This window comes from Trachypithecus francoisi, unplaced genomic scaffold (assembly GCF_009764315.1).
Source record: "Trachypithecus francoisi isolate TF-2019V2 unplaced genomic scaffold, Tfra_2.0 Lachesis_group17, whole genome shotgun sequence".
Classification (NCBI taxonomy): Eukaryota; Metazoa; Chordata; class Mammalia; order Primates; family Cercopithecidae; genus Trachypithecus; species Trachypithecus francoisi.
The window spans coordinates 76,375,471-76,395,083 of record NW_022681462.1 but is presented as its reverse complement, the minus strand read 5'-3'; the positions used below and the strand labels follow the sequence as shown (position 1 = coordinate 76,395,083).

General features: G+C 36.2%; 1 protein-coding gene across 6 annotated transcripts in view; it reads right to left on the bottom strand.

Moving 5' to 3' along the window:
• MEMO1 (mediator of cell motility 1) overlaps nt 1–19,613 on the bottom strand; it is a 147,021-nt gene that overhangs the window by 21,320 nt on the left and 106,088 nt on the right. For 2 of the 6 annotated variants that reach the window (XM_033176112.1, XM_033176111.1), the window contains one exon: nt 5,431–5,573. The exons of 3 other annotated variants lie outside the window; for them this stretch is intronic. In XM_033176112.1, the coding sequence (XP_033032003.1) occupies nt 5,431–5,573 (143 nt within the window). Of the gene's footprint in view, nt 1–218; nt 519–5,430; nt 5,574–19,613 lie in introns of all 6 variants that reach the window. One more of the 6 variants, XR_004428404.1, reaches the window with a different exon arrangement.

Sequence of the window (19,613 nt, the reverse complement as noted above, 5' to 3'; positions counted from 1 at the left end):
ACTAAAAATGTATTACTGACTTACAATAAATCATAATTATATGTATCTCATGAGCAAATTTATTTTATTTTTATAAGTTTTTGTGTTTCTGACATTCAGTAAAGGTTACGAATCTACACTGTAAACAAATACAATTGCCCATGTACCTGGAGAACTGGACTTTTGTACTTTTGTAAGTATGAATAAAGCGTATCACATAGTAAGAGAAAATTACTTACCTGAAACTTATCCTTTCAGAAGGTACACTGGGAAAATGGATTCTTTGAGCCCCTGTTTCAACTCCAAGTATGAGCATTCTAGCTTTAAGAGCCATTGACACTGCCCCTAGGGACAGCACAAGCTTTGGAACTCCCCTAGTGAGTATGTCAGTAGTTTCTTCAGGTGCCTTCCCTCAGTTCTTTTCAAATTCAAAAGATGAGAGGAAAAATAACCCAAGAAAAAAATCCTGTAAAGCAGAAACCTTACTCTTTGAGGGAAGGAGGGTAGCTCATTTGTGAATCCATTCCAGAGCACGCTTTCTGAGAAAAAGAAATACAGGTAAGTAATTTTCCCATCTCCAAAGGTGACTGGTGATTAATGAGTGGATTCACAGAGTGTGGAGAATAAGCTCCAGGGATGTCTGTTTAACACACAACAATCAACTAATGAGGACAAACATAACAATGAATGGTACAAGAACCAATGCTACTTTTTAAGTACCTTAAAACAAAAGGTAAAAGAATATTAAATACCTCAACATTAAGCTATGCACTGAACTGCAAAAATAAATAATGACCTTGGAAAGTTGATCTATAAAACCCCCAAAAGATCAGTCAATAAGATAGATTTTCAGATATATATCCAATAAAAATTATACTGTCATACATTTACTTAATCACATTTTTTAATATGTTAAACCACTTTCAAATATTTGAGTTAAACCTCACAACAATCTTGTGAGATCAATTACTAGGCCATCCGATACTAAGGATCCCACCTGGGGACATTCAAAATTGAAATCACTACCAAAGAAAAAATGTATTTCATAAAAGAAATATTCTCTAAATAGCATCAAATAAGGTAATCACTTTTAAAAGCTAAATACTATCATGTTTTCATTCTGAAGTCCTAGTTATAATGTATAAGTATTAGCCTTATCTCAAATGTGCAAAAAGTCAAAAACTAAATCTGTAAAATCTGTATGTACAAATATTTGAGAAGACAAATATGATGGCTTGGTTAAGGTATATTTTAAGAATTAGCTAACTTACACTCAAACCAATTTAACTATTTAGAAAATAGCAATAGCCTTATACCCAAGAGACTAACAGAAAGAAAGAGTATGCATGAATAATCACGTTAATATCAATAAAGAAGAAATCTGAATGTAATAAATTTCATAAATATTTAGGGGAATGCCACTTTTAATAAGTGGTACGTATTTATAAAAAGCTAGTAATGTAAACCAAAACAAATATAAACTTATGCATAAAAATTCAAAATTGCTGAAAAGACTATAGTAAACTCATATTTAAAAAAGAATATAATGTCATAAACATTCACCAAGTAAACTTATCTAAGCTGATTTGCAAAACCACCATAAAAGGTAAATCAAATAAAGCATGAGTCCACTTTTACTTTTTCTTTTTTGTTAGAGATGAGGTCTTACTTGTTCTCCGGGCTGGATTCAAGTAATCCTCCTGCCTCAGCCTCCCACATAGCTGGGACTATAGGCACAAACTACCATACCCGATTTATGACTCCACTTTTGAAAAATCAATTTTTGCTAAATCCAATTTCATTTAGAAACTTCTTAGACGTGAAAATTATGTTAATGAAAGCTGCCAACAATCTAAATTTAGAAATATAAATTTCAGGAAGGTCATGGAAACACAAATATCATATATATGAAGAAGGCCAAAACTGAAACTTGAGAAGACAGAATGAAAATTCTACTAATTGAAAAATTAAAATAGGTCCAGACAAAATTCTCTCATACGGAGCCATCCTATAGGATATAGAACTTGATAAGCACAAAAAGTACTGGAACAATTTATTTAACCACGGTAAAGCACAGACTAGTGGCAAATGTCTTTTCACTTAATCTACTTCCTGCTAGTAACAGAAAGGATGAAATGAGGTGAAACTATTTTAAGTGTTGCCTGAGCAATATAATCTGGCATTTCTATATGTACAAGACTGGTGATGTGATAAAAGGCAGCAACTGAAATGCAGGGTTTCTCTTTGGGGAACTCAAATGAGGGGACTGAAAGAAGGGGGATAATGGAATCTAGGTTCCTGTCTCCCCCTTGACTTACCTCAACTAGAAAGAAAACTTGAGAGTGCTTCAGTATGTCTACCTTTATCTCTCTAATGCCTCTTTTCAAGTCTAAATAAAAGCTACAAGGCATCTGAAAGACGAACATCTTTAAAGTAAAATAAATTTACGAAAATAGATTATTTTTATAAAGAACACTGGCTAACAAATAAGGTCAACAAGAAAAAGCTTTCCAATTTACACGTAATAATCTGAAATGTCTCTATCACCAAGGTTTTCACTTTACTTTCTGCAACAGGTAGGCACACTATAAAGAGAACCACTGACTAAAAATGAACAATGTGGTCACTGCCAGTAATCTAATAATCAAAACAAAGAAACTTCCACTGTGTGTAGCTGAGTAATTTTTCAAGTGTACTATAATAAATTTTTTTTTCCAAAAAAAATTCAGGTATTTATAGAGTGTGTTAAGAGGAAACTCAATGAACCATTTAAGACCTCTGCATGCATGAGGAACTGAATCCCTCCTATGAAATTACTTAGAAGTCAGTGTTATGATTGCTTCTACATAATAAAAATAAACCTGTATAGTACTTCTTTAAAAAGAAAGAAAAACCATTAAGTATTATCTTCATGAGAAAAAGCTGAATTTTTGAGATGATAATATGGCAGGCTTACTAATTTAGGAAAGATATCCGTCGCCACTACAGTATGAATGTGAGAAACATGAAACTTAATTCTTAAGATAGCTTAACCCATAACTGGTCAGTAATTCATATTACTTCCGTAGGCATGCAAAAGAGGAAAATGTATCTTACTTTACAAGAATTACTGTGGTAGTGAAAAGACTATCAATTTTGGAATATTATCTATGTTACACCTTTCACTTATCTCCAGAACCCCAACATATTTCTCAGTAAGAAGTAGCACAGTGCTTTCCATAAACACAAAGAAAACATTTAATGAGTATTATTAATGATGGTGATACTAAAAAATGAACTCTTGAAAAGTTCTATTACTTAAACACCAAACATAAACATAAAAAATGTTTTCGTCTCTAGATAATTCTTACAACTATTATTTATGAGTCTTTAAATTTTTTTGAACTCTTTTTTGTAACTATCACCTGGAAAGCCTATCTTACAATTTAGATACCAAAATCTCCAAGAAATCAGGAGACAAAACAACCTCAATAATTTTCTAAGAATCTAGGTAGAAGGTAAAACAGATTTATTTTTCTCTCTCAGCCACTGTAGTTACATATAGTAGTGGACTAGGCTTTGCTTACTTTAGAATTCTTTATTAATGAGGTAAAAAGGATGATTCCACAGAAAAGAGCAATACAGAAATGTTTACTGACGTTGTACATGAATTTATGTTATGATTGCACAGGTTGCCAACTTAGAGAGAAAGCCCAGGTTCTGAAAAATAATATCAAGGGAACTAATTATTTAAATCAAGTGATTAATAAGAGCCTTAAAAATGAAGGAGGGGTGGGACACTTATTCAAGAATTTTAATTTTCAAAACATAAAGCCATGCTTTGTTACCAATACAAATTCACAATATTAAGGAAAATATCCTGTTTTGCAGTAATGATATTTAAGTTTTCAAGGTCACTTATTAAATTCCAAAATTCCACAGAAAGGAACTCCTTTTAGGCATCTATCAAGCCTTCAGATCTAAGCAGCATACTTATATCCATAAAATGTAACTTCTGCCAAAGGTAGCAAACCAGCTAACCAATAAAATTAGTAAATAAAGAACCTTGAATATTAAAAACCGATTTAAAAAAAGAAGAAGACCCCTGAGAGCTTCTCTAGGGGGCTGGAAAGGAAGCACAACTACCTGCATATCCTAAAAATCTGGGTTTCCAACCTCAGCACTGCTGACATTTTGGCCCTGGTAATTCTCTGATGTGGGAGCCATCCTGTGCCATTGTAGGATGTTTATTTAGCAGCTACCCTGGACTCTACTCATTAGATACCAATAGTATTGCCACCTCCAAACCATATCCCAGTTGTGGTGATCAAAACTGTCTTCAGGAATTTTCAAATGCCCCTCACAGTAAAATCACTCCCAGTTGAGGATAAGTACTTTATGCAAAAAAATAATCTGTACCTTTATGAAAGATAGTTCTCTTGAACTGAGATCTCAACTTTGAAAAGGCCATTCGGAGATAGAAGCAAGAGAAAGACACCAGCCCAACCAGGCCAGATAAATGTTGAATTAATTCTGGCAATCAATGGGTAAGACATATAAAATGCCATGGCTCCCTATGTTTCACTGAGGATGTTCTCCTGGCTATTCTAGCATTGTATCTTAAAAATTATGGTCTTTCATTTTAGGTTTCCTTATGATCAAAGAAATAACTGATAAATGAACAGATACTGGCATCTTAAACCAATAAATTAATAGGTCAAAGAGATGTCCTAAAAGGAAAAAAACTTAGAAATATTCTGGGACAGTAATGGATAAAGGAAAGCAAACTGCATCCAAAGATTGTAAAAGCAACGTTTACTGAAAGAGGAATCCACAAACAGCTCACTTCTCTTATGATGTATTCACTGTGAAGGATTCTTACTCTTACAATAATTAAAAAATCACTCAAGAGTCCTTACCCTCATAAAGCATTACCAATGAAGACCACAGTGCTAACAGCCAATATGTTATAATCTCTGGAGGGTAGCTTTAAACTGATGGCAATTGTGGGCAAAAACTAAGCACCAAAAGGGGGGGAAAAAAAAAGAAAGACTAATTACAAAAAAGGAAATGTGGAAAAGGACTGGCACAGCACACAGTGCTCTTCTATATCCTAAAGAACACTGGATTTATCCACCAAAACTAACTTCAAAGAATCTACCATACACACCTACTTGGAAATGAGGTTAAAAGATCTTAACTCCCACTACATAAGTATCTAAGCAAGGATGCCTTCACAGTGTGAATCCAATTATACCAGTCGCCTTTGGAAATGTACCCATAATCCACTATTATAATCTGATCCTTTTTAAAGGATCAAAAGATTTTTTGTTCACTTTTAAACATTGCTGCCAGAAGTAAAACTTTCCAAGGAAAGTGATAAAAAATTGAAAATCAGAGCTTAGAATGAAAAGATACCTTTAACCAGAAGTATATAACATCTACCATGATATGTTAAAATCTAGAACTTACCCCAGTGGCAGAAATCAGAAGAAACCACAAAGAGATTACTAGGATCCGCTAGATATTTACTGAAGAGTTTTCCGAATTCCTGTTCTTTTGACTCACTCAGAGCTCCAACCAGTACAGGAATAATGGTAAACTCATCCTTATGGCTTAAAGAAAACAGAAAAAAAAAAAAAAAAAGTCATTTAAGATGCTTAAGAATGAAGGTAGTTCTCCAAATGTGTTGGCATTAGAAAGTGGAATATGTATTAATAGTGGTAAGGACAACATACATAATATTATCGTTGAATTCTTAAAATCCATAAATTAAATGTTTAAAGGGTACGAGGGTACGATTAAAAATATGAGTCACACAGAATACTAAAAATATCCATTTAAACTACAGAAATATATTACTTCTTTAGGTAAACAAAGCTATTTTACTACCAGGTATAATAACATCTCGAAAAATAAAAACAAGCCCATCAGAACAGCACCAACTCTTTTCACGTACTCATCAAGGCTACAGTCATCTGCCAAATCTTTCTGTGATTATAAAAGAACATTAAACTCTTCCTCGCCTATTTTAATCTATCCTATTATAAAAACCATCATTTCTGGCACTTGCTCTATAAACCTGCCAAGTGAGACCTACAAAACTTAATCTTGGCTCCCGTAAGATTTATCAACTGCATTTTTACACTTATCCTAATGATCAGATACAAGACAGTCGGAAGATACGACTCAAATTTCATTGGCATCTAGGGTAGACAAAGAATTAAAGGAAGTAAGTATTAATTTCTAGCAGCAGAAAAAGACACCACAGCCACCCACAATGTTTATGGCATATCCACAAGTCCCTTTTTCACTCTACAGATTGACAGATTTATGGAAAAGAAACAAAGTAGATTAATAAAGAATAACTATGATGAGCTATAGAAACAGATGTTCATTCAAAGCCTTTTTTAAAAATGTTATTGTCATGAAATTTTACTTATATATATTCAATATTATTTATATTCTAAATGATCCCAGATTCAGTATTTTAGAAGCATGAATCATGTTTGTCTGATTTGTTGTTAACAGGACCTTTTTAAAAAAATCACCATTATAATAAATGCTTTTTAATATGATAATCTGGCACTTAACTGATGTAGGACAAACAAAATTCATCAAAGTTTTTAAAAATACTAAGTTTAAATAATCCCCAAATAAATGTTAGCCCAGCTGCATAAAGCTAAAGCACCTCCCCCGTAAGGCCCCCTTACCCTGTCAATTGCGAAATAAACAGATCATACAGATCTCCAGTCCCTCTGCAATGCAGGGGCTTCTTGGGCAGAATCTGCATCTATGGAGTAAGAGAAAAAAAGGAAGCTGGCAGAGGAAGCTGCCACAGGATCTCTTTCTCTAACTGTTACCAGTTTGCTAAATAACTGCCTGACTGAATCGGGCTCTTCAATTAGTTAAGACTAATTGTCAATTGAAAGAAAAGAATTAATTATTCTAACCTCAACTACTACCTACATAAAAAAATACATTAAGATCATCAACGTGTCTGTGAGTAATTATGATATGATTGGAAAGTAGTTACACGGAGTATAACGAACAAGGCGAAACCAGAAGAAATGGGTTCAAGTGCTGTCCCCACCACATACAAATGTTCAGAGCATAGATAAGTTCCCGAATTGTAAATATATTTCCGTATCTGTAAAATATGGAATCATAATTGCAATACTTACTTCATAAAATTGTTATGAAGTGAATAACACTATAGGAAAGGTACTTCGTCACAATAGTTGGCTCACTCTGAATAAACAACATGTCTACTCTCCACGAGAGCCATTAATCCCTTCAATTAACCTCAGTTTGAGCTTGCAAATCTATCTATAAGGAGGCATAAAACTCTGTTCTCTGTAGAAACCTAGGACTTGAATCGGGGCTCATTCATCCACCCCTCTGTCATCCGTCTTTTTAAATAATTACTTGTTCTCTATCTCTAACAGACAAATAAGCATGAATTAGAGAAAAGAGCATTTAGCTTTGAAAAGTAATACTACTAGGATTTAAAATCCAAGTTCTGAAGTTGAACTTCCAGTGAAAGAATACAAAATCTCACCCCCAAAAAGCAATTATAAAACTGGATAAAAGCGTCAAAAGCAACCATCTTTGTGCTATGGAAATCAACCAAAGGCCAAACAACAACAACACCAAAAAAAAAAAAAAAAAAAATGAGAAGAGCATGTTGATGAAAAACTACAGAACTTCCTGGTAACTACGGTGGAAATCTGGCATCTTACCAGGAGCTACCTCCATCCCCTACCCTAGCTCCACTGAAGTATAAGTTCCATCAAGGAACCCGCACATTCATCACAAAAAGGGGATGACTTTGACTTGGAGCAGAGAGTGGAAAACCCACACTCAGCAGGAAACAGAAAAGCCTGCAGATTGCTTAGTCCAAGATTGCTGTTGTTGGGGTGAGCCAGAAACCTGAGGACTAGCTAGAAACTTAATAGAAAGACACTGGAAATGGCAAAGCCATAGAGAGACTTGATAAATTTTCCACGTATCCTAAAGAGAGAGCCTATGCCCTCCACACAACACTGGCTGACTAGGAGGCTGCACACATGTACACGGCAGTCCCATAAGAAGCTCCACACAAAATGCAGTCTAACTGAGAGACTGGCAGCATATGCATGGGGGAAGCTGGAAACCTGAGAGACCTAGCTTTCCACACATGCCTGGCTAACAGAAAATTCGGGTACATGCACAGGGTCTTAGGTCTAAGACAACATAATAAAAAGTAAAAGAAACAAACATGAAAACAGATTATACTTAGTTGATTTTTTCTTTTAATCAGAAATGGGGTCTCACTATGTTGCGCAGGCTAGCTTCAAACTCTGAGCCCAAGTGATCCTCCCTTCACAGCCTCCATACAATCTCCCAGAAGAAGGTGAAAGCCTTTCTGGTTCAAGGTGTTTAGGTATAGCCTTCAACCAATAATTAGCTAAGCACTAAATTCAGGAATTGCAGGTGGGAACCCTACAAAGCCAAGCTTAAAATTACAAATTAAAAAGTTTTAAAAGCTGGGGAGACACATAAGTAACCACACATAGTGGGAGACACAGATTCTGCAGCTGAAGTCCATGAAAGTTACTAAATAAATAAATAAATACAACCTGCAAGGGAAAAAAATGAATAAAAACCGAATCCAAAGTTACTATAACATACTACACAAAATGTCCAGTTCCAAAAAAAATTATAAGTCATGGAAAGAAACAGCCAACTATGACCCGTATTCAGGGTGGGGGAAATAAGCAGCCAGCAGAAGTTGTATCCGAGTAAGAGCAGATATTGGATTTAGCAGACAAAAACTTCAAAAGAGTTATTATAAATATTATTCAAAGAATTACAGGAAGCCATGCTCAAAGTTATGATGATATAACTAAAATAGGGAATATCAACAAAGAAATAAATGCAAACTATTAAAAAGAACCAAGTGGAAATTTTAGAGTTGAATAGTAACTGAAATGAGAAATTCAAATGAGTTCACTAGATGGTCTGAAGAGCAGATTTGATATTAAATAGGAAACAGTCTGTGAAATCACAAAAAAATTAACCAATCAGAACAGAGAAAAAGAACAGAGCATTGGAGATTTGTAAACAACATCAAGCATACCAGCATGTATATAATCGGAGCTCCAGAAAGGGAACAGTAAAAATATTAGAAGTAACTGCTGAAAACGTTCCAAATTTCATGAAAAAACATTAACCTACAGATCTAAGGAATTCAACAAATCCAAAGTATGATAAGCACAAAGAGATCCTCACCCAGATACATCATAATCAAACAGCTGAAAACAAGACACAAGAAGAAAATCCTGAAAGCAGCCAGAAGCAAGTAACTTCTAACATATAGGAGAGTTTTTTAATAAACGGTCCTAGGACAACTGCATATCCATACACCAAAATAAAAATAATAATAATGAACTTGTCTCTTTGCCTCACATCATACGGAAAAATTAATTAAAACCGGATCCTAGAACTCTAAGAGCTAAAACTGTAATACTTCTAGAACAGGGGTCAGCAAACATTTTTTGAAAGGGGCTATTAAGTATTTCAAGTTTTCTGGGCGACACAGTATAGAAACTGCGTAAAACTTCAGGTAGAGAGAAAGCAGGCACAGACAATATGGAAATACAGAAGTATGGCTATGTTTAAATAAAACTTTATTTACAAAAGTAGGCTGTGGGCCAGATGGGGTTCACAGGATGTAATTTGCTGACTCTTGCTCAAGAAGAAAACAAACGAGAAAATTTCTATGGCCTCGGACGAGGCAAAGTTTTCTTAAATTTGATACCAGAAACAGAATCTATACAAGAAAAAAAGTTGATAACTGAATTTAACAAAATGAAAAACTTCTGCTCTTCATTAAGAAAATGAAAAGTCAAGTCATACAATAGGAGAAAATATTTGCAAATCATGTATCTCATAAAGAATTTGTCTCCATAAATTCTCTTATAACTAAAAAAAAATTACCAAAATAAAAACTGGGTAAAAATGTATGAATATGCAGATGACATGACAGTATATTTAGAAAACCCCATTGTCTCAGCCCAAAATCTCCTTAAGCTGATAAGCAACTTCAGCAAAGTCTCAGGATACAAAATCAATGTGCAAAAATCACAAGCATTCCTCTACACCAGTAACAGACAGAGAGCCAAATCACGAATGAACTCCCATTCACAATAGCTTCAAAGAGAATAAAATACCTAGGAATCCAACTTATAAGGGATGTAAAGGACCTCCTTCAAGAAGAACTACAAACCGCTGCTCAGTGAAATAAAAGAGGACACAAACAAATGGAAGAACATACCATGCTCATGGATAGGAAGAATCAATATTGTGAAAATGGCCATACTGCCCAACGTAATTTATAGATTCAATGCCATCCCCATTAAGCTACCAATGACTTTCTTCACAGAATTGGAAAAAACTGCTTTAAAGTTCATATGGAACCAAAAAAGAGCCCGCATTTCCAAGACAATCCTAAGCCAAAAGAACAAAGCTGGAAGCATCACGCTACCTGACTTCGAACTACACTACAAGGCTACAGAAACCAAAACAGGATGGTACTGGTACCAAAACAGAGATATAGACCAATGGAACAGAATAGAGTCCTCAAAAATAATATCACACATCTACAGCCATCTGATTTTTGACAAACCTGACAAAAACAAGAAATGGGGAAAGGATTCCCTATTTAATAAATGGTGCTGGGAAAATTGGCTAGTCATAAATAGAAAGCTGAAACTGGATCCCTTCCTTACTCCTTATACGAAAATTAATTCAAGATGGATTAGAGACTTAAATGTTAGACCTAACACCATAAAAACCCTAGAAGAAAACCTAGGGAATACCATTCAGGACATAGGCATGGGCAAGGACTTCATGTCTAAAACACCAAACGCAACAGCAACAAAAGCCAAAATTGACAAACAGGATCTAATTAAACTAAAGAGCTTCTGCACAGCAAAAAAAAAACTACCATCAGAGTGAACAGGCAACCTACAGAATGGGAGAAAATGTTTGCAATCTACTCATCTGACAAAGGGCTAATATCCAGAACCTATAAAGAACTCAATTAAATTTACAAGAAAAAAAAAAAAAACCCCATCGAAAAGTGGGCAAAGGATATGAATAGACACTTCTCAAAAGAAGACATTCATACAGCCAACAGACACATGAAAAAATGCTCATCATCACTCGCCATCAGAGAAATGCAAATCAAAACCACAATGAGATACCATCTTACACCAGTTAGAATGGCAATCTTTAAAAAATCAGGAAACAACAGGTGCTGGAGAGGATGTGGAGAAATAGGAACACTTTTACACTGTTGGTGGGACTGTAAACTAGTTCAACCATTGTGGAAGACAGTGTGGCGATTCCTCAAGGATCTAGAACTAGAAATACCATTTGACCCAGCCATCCCATTACTGGGGATATACCCAAAGGATTATAAGTCATGCTGCTATAAAGACACATGTACATGTATGTTTATTGCGGCACTATTCACAATAGCAAAGACTTGGAATCAACCCAGATGTCCATCAGTGACAGACTGGATTAAGAAAATGTGGCACATATACACCATGGAATACTATGCAGCCATAAAAAAGGATGAGTTCGTGTCCTTTGTAGGGACATGGATGTAGCTGGAAACCATCATTCTCAGCAAACTATTGCAAGAACAGAAAACCAAATACCACATGTTCTCACTCATCGGTGGGAACTGAACAATGAGATCACTTCGACACAGGAAGGGGAGCATCACACACAGGGTCCTATTGTGGGGAGGTGATGGGGGGAGGGATAGCATTAGGAGATATACCTAATGTAAATGATGAGTTAATGGGTGCAGCACACCAACATGGCACATGTATATATATATATGTAACAAACCTGCACTGTACCCTAGAACTTAAAGTATAATAAAAAAAAACACTGAAAAAAAAAAAAAGAAATGCTTTCTTCCTCCTCCTGGCCTCCTCCTCCCTAATTACTGCCTTCTTTCCTCTAAGTTCCCTTGCTCTGGGTCCCTCTGCTCACCAGTCTCAGGAGAAAATTTAAGAAGATATTTCCTTCACATCCCTTCTAAGTTGAACTCCTAAGTATTTTACTCTCTTTGTAGTAACTGTGAATGGGAGTTCACTCATGATTTGGCTATCTGTCTACTATTGGTAGAAATACTTGTGATTTTTGCACACTGATTTTGTATCCTGAGACTTTGCTGAAGTTCCTTATCAGCCTGAGGAGATTTGGGGCTGAGATGATGGGGTTTTCTAAATATACATTCATGTCATCTGCAGAGACAATCTGACTTCCTCTCTTCCTATTTGAATATATTTTATTTCTTTCTCTTGCCTGACTGCATAGGACAGAACTTCCAACTATGTTGAATAGGAGTGGTGAGAGGGGGCATACCTGTCTTGTGCCAGTTTTCAAAGGGAATGCTTCCAGCTTTTGCCCATTCAGTATGATACTGGCTGTGGGTCTGTCATAAATAGCTCTTAACATTGTGAGATACATTCCATCAGTACTTAGTTTATTGAGAGATTTTAGCATGAAGGGGTGTTGAATTTTATCAAAGGCCTTTTCTGCATCTATTGAGACAATCATGTGGTTTTGGTCATTGTTTCTGTTTATGTGATGGATTACATTTATCAATCTGCGTATGTTGAACCAGGCTTGCATCCAGGGATGAAGCCCACTTGATCTTGATGGATGAGCTTTTTGATGTGCCACTGGATTTGGTTTGCCAGTATTTTATTGCAGATTTTTGCATCGAAGTTCAGCAGGGATATTGGCTGAAATTTTTCTTTTTTTGTTGTATATCTGCCAGGTTTTGGTATCAGGATGATGCTGGCCTCATAAAATCAGTTAGGGAGGAGCACCTCTTTTTGCATTGTTTGGAAAAGTTTCAGAAGGAATGGTACCAGCTCCTCTTTGTACCTCTAGTAGAACTCAGCTGTGAATCCATCTGGTACTGGGCTTTTTGGTTGGTAGGCTATTAAATACTCCCTCAGTTTCAGAACTTGTTATTGGTCTTTTCAGGGATTTGACTTCTTCCTGGTTTAGTCTTGGGAGGGTGTATGTGTCCAGGAATTTATCCATTTCTTCTAAATTTTCTAGTTTATTTGCAAGAGGTGTTTATAGTATTCTCTGTGGTAGTTTGTATTTCTGTGGGATCAGTGAGTGATATCCCATTTATCACTTTTTATTGTGTCTCTTTGATTCTTCTCTCTTTTCTTATTAGTCTGGATAGCGGTCTATTTTGTTAACCATTTGAAAAAAACAGCTCCTGGATTCACTATTTTTTTGAAGAGTTTTTCGTGTCTCTATCTCCTCCAGTTCTGCTCTGATCTTAGTTATTTCTTGTCTTCTGCTAGCTTTTGAATTTGTTTGCTCTTGCTTCTCTAGTTCGTTTAATTGTGAGGTTAGGGTATCAATTTTAGATCTTTCCCTCTTTCTCCTGTGGGCTTTTAGTGCTATAAATTTATCTCTAAACACTGCTTTAGCTGTGTCCCAGAGATTCTAGTACGTTGTGACTTTGTTCTCATTGGTTTCAAAGAACTTCTTTATTTCTGCCTTAATTTCGTTATTTACCCAGTAGTCATTCAGGAGCGGGTTGTTCAGTTTCCATGTAGTTGTGCAGTTTTGAGTTTCTTAATCCTGAGTTCTAATTTGATTGCACTGTGATCTGACAGACTGTTTGTTATGATTTATGTTGTTTTGCATTTGTTGGGGAGTGTTTTACTTCCAATTATGTGGTCAATTCTAGAATAAGTGCAATAGGTGCTGAGAAGAATGTATATTCTGTTGATTTGAGGTAGACAGTTCCCCAGATGTCTATTAGGTCTGCTTGGTCCAGAGTTGAGTTCAAGTCCTGAATATCCTTGTTAATTTTCTGTCTCATTGATCTAAAATTGATAGTGGGGTGATAAGTCTCCGGCTATTATTGTGTGAGAGTCTAAGTCTCTTCGTAGGTCTCTAAGAACTTGCTTTATGAATCTGGGTGCTCCTGTATTGGGTGCATATATATTTAGGACAGTTAGCTCTTCTTGTTGCATTGACCCCTTTACCATTATGTAATGGCCTTCTTTGTCTTTTTTGATCTTTGTTGGTTTAAAGTCTGTTTTATTAGAGACAAGGGAATAAGAGAGGACACAAAAAAAATGGAAAAACATCCCATGCTCAAGGATAGGAAGAATCAATACTGTGAAAATAGCCTATCGCCCGAAGTAATTTATAGATTCAATGCTATTCCCATCAAGCTATCATTGATTTTCTTCACAGAATTAGAAAAAAAAAAATTAAATTTCATGTGGAACCAAAAAAAAGCCCATATAGCTAAGACTAAGTAAAAAGAACAAAACTAGAAACATCATGCTAGCTGACTTCAAACTATACAACAAGGCTACAGTAACCAAAACAGCATGGTACTGGTACCAAAACAGAGATATAGACCAATGGAACAGAACAGAGGCCTCAGAAATAACGCCACACATCTACAACCATCTGTTCTTTGACAAACCTGACAAAAACAAGCAATGGGGAAAGGATTCCCTATTTAATAAATGGTGTTGGGAAAACTGAATAGCTATATGCAGAAAACTGAAACTGGACCCCTTCCTTACACCTCATACAAAAATTAACTCAAATGGATTAAAAACTTAAATGTAAGACCTAAAACCATAAAAACCTTAGAAGAAAATCTAGGCTATACCATTCAGGACGTAGGCATGGGCAAAGACTTCATGACTAAAATGCCAAAAGCAATGGCAACAAAAGCCAAAATTGACAAATGGGATCTTTAATTAAACTAAAGAGCTTCTGCATGACAAAAGAAACTATCATCAGAGTGAACAGGCAACCTACAGAATGGGAGAAAATTTTGCAATCTATCCATCTGACAAAGGTCTAATATCCAGAATCTACGAAGAACTTAAACAAATTTACAAGAAAAAAACAAACAACCACATCAAAAAGTGGGCTAAGGATATGAACAGACACTTCTTAAAAGAAGCCATTTATGCGGCCAAGAAATATATGATTATAAGTTCATCACCATTGGTCATTAGAGAAGTGCAAATCAAAACCACAATGAGATACCATCTCACACCAGTTAGAATGGCGATCATTAAAAAGTCAACAAACAACAGATGCTGGAGAGGATGTGGAGAAACAGGAACGCTTTTACACTGTTGGTGGGAATATAAATTAGTTCAATCATTGTGGAAGACAGTGTGGCGATTCCTCACGGATCTTGAACTAGAAGTATCATTTGACCTAGCGATCCCATTATTGGGTATATACCCAAAGGATTATAAATCATCCTATCATAAAGACACATGCACACATATGTTTACTGCAGCACTGCTCACAACAGCAAAGACTTGGAACCAACCCAAATGTCCATCAATGATAGACTGGATTAAGAAAATGTGGCACATATACACCATGGAATACTATGCAGAAATAAAAAAGGATGAGTTCATGTCCTTTGCAGGGACATAGATGAAGCTGGAAACCACCATTCTCAGCAAACTAACACAGGAATAGAAAACCAAACACTGCATGTTCTCACTCATTAAGTGGGACTTTAACAATGATAACACATGGATGCAGGGAAGGAAACATCACACACTGGGGCCTGTCGGGGAGTGGGGGGCTAGGGGAAGAATAGCATTAGAAGAGATATCTAATGGAGATGACGGGCTGATGGGTGCAGCAAACCACCATGCCACGTGTATAACTATGTAACAAACCCACATATTCTGCACTTGTATCCCAGAATTTAAAGTATAATAATAATAATAAAAAGTTGCTCAACAACATTAGCCATTAAGGAGATGCAAATTAACAGCACAATGAGATTACACTAAATGTCTATCAGAATGGCTATAATCAAAAATACTGACGATAACAGATACTGGCCAGGATGTAAAGAAACTGGAAGCCTCATGCACTATTCCTAAAATATAAAATGGTACAGTCACTTTGGAAAACACTTTGGTAGTTTTTGAAAGAATTAAAACAAAGGCTTATCATATGACCCAACAATTTCCTTTGACATAAAGATGTGTACAAGAATTTTTATAACGCTATTCATAATAGCCAAAAACTGGAAATGGTTCAATAGTTTATTAACTGGTAAATGGATAAAATGTAGTATATTCATATAACGGAATAATTATTATTTGGCAATAAAGAAGAATGAGCTGGGCACGGTGGCTCATGCCTGTAACCTTAACACTCTGGGAAGCCGAGATGGGCAGATCACTTTAAGCTCAGGAGTTCAAGACCAACCTAACCAACATGGCGAAATCCTGTGTCTACTAAAAATACAAAAATTAGCTGGGTGTGGTGGCGCACGCTCATCATCCCTACTCAGGACGCTGAGGCAGGAGAATCGCTTGAACCTGGGAGGCGGAAGTTGCAGTGAGCCAGGATCACACCGCTGCACTCCAGCCTGAGTGACAGAGTGAGACTCTGTCTCAAAAAAAAAAGGAGAATTAACTACTGAGACATGCAACAACAGGGATGAAATCTCAAAAACAGTATGCTAAGTGAAAAAGAATAGACTACATTTTATACAATTCCATTTATATGAAATTTCCAGAAAATGCAAATCTAGAAACAGAAAGTAAATCAGTGGTTGTCTGAGACTGAGAGTAGGAACAAGGACTGACCTCAAATGTACACCAGGTTGGGTGATGAAAATGTTCTGGCTGAGCGCAGTGGCTCACGCCTGTAATCCCAACACTTTGGGAGGCTGAGGCGGGCAGACTGCCTGAGGTCAGGACTTCAGGACCAGTTTGGCCAACATGGTGAAACCCCGTCTCTACTAAAAATACAAAAAAATTAGCCATGCGTGGTGGTGTGTACATGTAATCCCAGCTACTCTGGAGGCTGAGGCATGAGAATCGCTTGAACCCGGGAGGTGGAGGTTGCACTGAACCAAGATCACGCCACTGCACTCCAGCCTAGGCAACACAGCAAGACTGTTCTCAAAAAAAAAAGTTAAATCATTGAGTTGAACTCTTATATGAGTGAATTTTAGTGTGTAAATCATACCTCAATAAAGCTGTTGCAGAAAAAAAAAAAAAGAAAATCCATCCCTGCCACTCACAAGTTGCTACCTACAGCATATTACTATCCTAAGTCTCAATTTTGTCATCTGAAAAAAAAACAGAAAAAACAGAGTTAATAATACCTCACCAGGTTCTTGTTAATTCTTTAGTAATATAGAGGAACCTTTTAGCCCTTCTTTTTTTGTCTTATAGCTTAAACCATGCTGCAGGATATTTACCAATCCAAGATAAAATAACTGAAATCCAAGAACCCTTTTTTTTTTTTTTTTAAGACACAAGATCTTGCTCTGTCACCCAGGCTGGAGTGCATTGGTACCATCACAGCTCACTGCAGCCTCAAACTCCTGGAGCCCCTCACTTTAAAACAAAAACAGAAACACTGTATGCTCTTACTAAAACAGACTATGAAAATTCTAAATTCTAATTCTAACATAAAAAGATGAATTCTAATAAAAATAATACAAGCAATAAGAAAACATTATCATTTAAAGTGGTGTATTAATTTGTGGTATATAAATAAATCAAAATCTTAAAATTTAAATGTTTAAATATTGACAAATTTATTAAATATACAAATATTTACATATTTAAGAAATATACAAATACTTATTTGCTTAATCTTCCCCTGCCATTAACTTGAACGTTTCTCCTCTGTATGACATTGATGAATATGCAAGTCTTCCTTCCTATACAAATTCTTCCAGTTTCCTAATGAGTCTAGAAGCAGTCCCAATTTCTTAAGATGTGAGGAGAATTAAACTAACTGTAACAACAACTACAATTAGCCAGTCAGAAGGGACATGATCCTCATCCCTAAGGTGCCAAGGCTGTTGTCATAGTAATACCACTGTGATTTATTCTCCTCTCCCCTTTCAGTTTGAAAATACTCACAGAAAAAAACAGGGCGGGGGGGATGACAAAAAGTTATGTGGGTAAATATTAAAAATCTGTACTCTAATATATTCTATTCCTCTCAAATGTCTTTTGCTACCTCCTCTTTATGCTTTTTCATGGTCATAGAAACTGAAACTATTCCATTACCACCAACAAAGAATGATTTCCTCTTATTCCAGAGCTCATCCATGTTCTATGAGTCTTAAAAATGCTCTCCTGCTGATAGGAGATAAGGTAATACTCGAAGGGAATCAACATACAGAAAAAGGAGAAACTGAGAAACAGAAAGAAAAGTTACACTTGCTCTTAAAACCTCATAAATACTCTAAAACCAAAAATAAAAAAAATTAACTGTAAGACATATGCAAAAATATACAAATAACTGTAAATATAAAAGTCACAGAATAAGAAAACACTTGAAAAATGCCACTGCTCTTGTGACTGTCATTAAACTAGGCAGAGGAAGAGAATCTCTGTCATCTTTTTATTCTACGTCCAGAGAGGAGGCATTCCATTCCTTAAAGAATACCTATATAAAAGCAGATCTACTTTTCTCTATTTCTAATATTTGAAGATCTTCATTGAGGCCACATCAGAAAGGAAAGTAAAAATCTTAAGATCCAGTGAAACCTAAGCTATAATAAAGGTTAAGATGGCATTTCAGAGAGTCAAAAATCCAGAATGGCAATATGGCACCCTGTAACTGGGAAAGAGGTATAGGAGCTTTACATGAGAGTTAACATAGCAGACATGATGCTACAGTCTTTAGAAGGGCCTGTGTGTTAAGACTGGTCCTTGGTTGGCATCTGGGAACTTGGTTTTTAGAATATTCCTTATGCTGATAAGGCTGTTTTACCCACTTGGGACACTGAATTCTGCTATACCAGCTTGCTGAGATTGTTTGTAAACAAGGTGATTACATACAGTAAACACTTTACTTCTGAGAGCCTGCAATTTTGGTAGCTGTGGCTAGCTACACAGGCAGAGTGCCTACATAACCAGTCCCCAGTAAAAATCCTGGATTTTGAATCTTAAAGCAGCCTTCCTTGGGCAGAAATACTATGTACTTTCTATGTAGCCCACCTCTACAGAAGGCAGAACAGTAGACACCTGTAACTGGATTCTAGAGCACACAACCTAGATCCCTCACATGTGCAGTTCACAGTAGGGTTCACACTCCTATGACAACCTAATGCTGCTGCAGATCTCACAGGAGGCAGAACTCAGGTGGTAATGCTCGCTGGCCCACCATTCACCTCCCGCTGCACAGTCCAGTTCCTAACAGGCCACAGACCAGTTGGGGACCCCTGCTCTAGAGATTCACCAAATGTGAGGGTGGTCATGAAAGTTTCAAACAGGTGTTAAAAGCAAAGTGATATAAAAGAATCATAACTGCAGTTTTAAAGAGTCCTATAAGGAAGAACTTCTCTCATCTTTTTCTCTTGGTCAAATTCACTTTCAGACCAAAGACACATACATATAGAATTTAAGCAGAATACTGCGATTCATGTAAGAAAAAATAAACTACAGAGATCCAGAAAATAGGCTGGGTGCAGTGGCTCATGCCTGTAATCCCAGCACTTTGGGAGGCCAAGGTGGGCAGATTCCTCGAGCCCAGGAGTTCAAGAAAACTTGGGCAACATGGCAAAACCCCATCTCTAC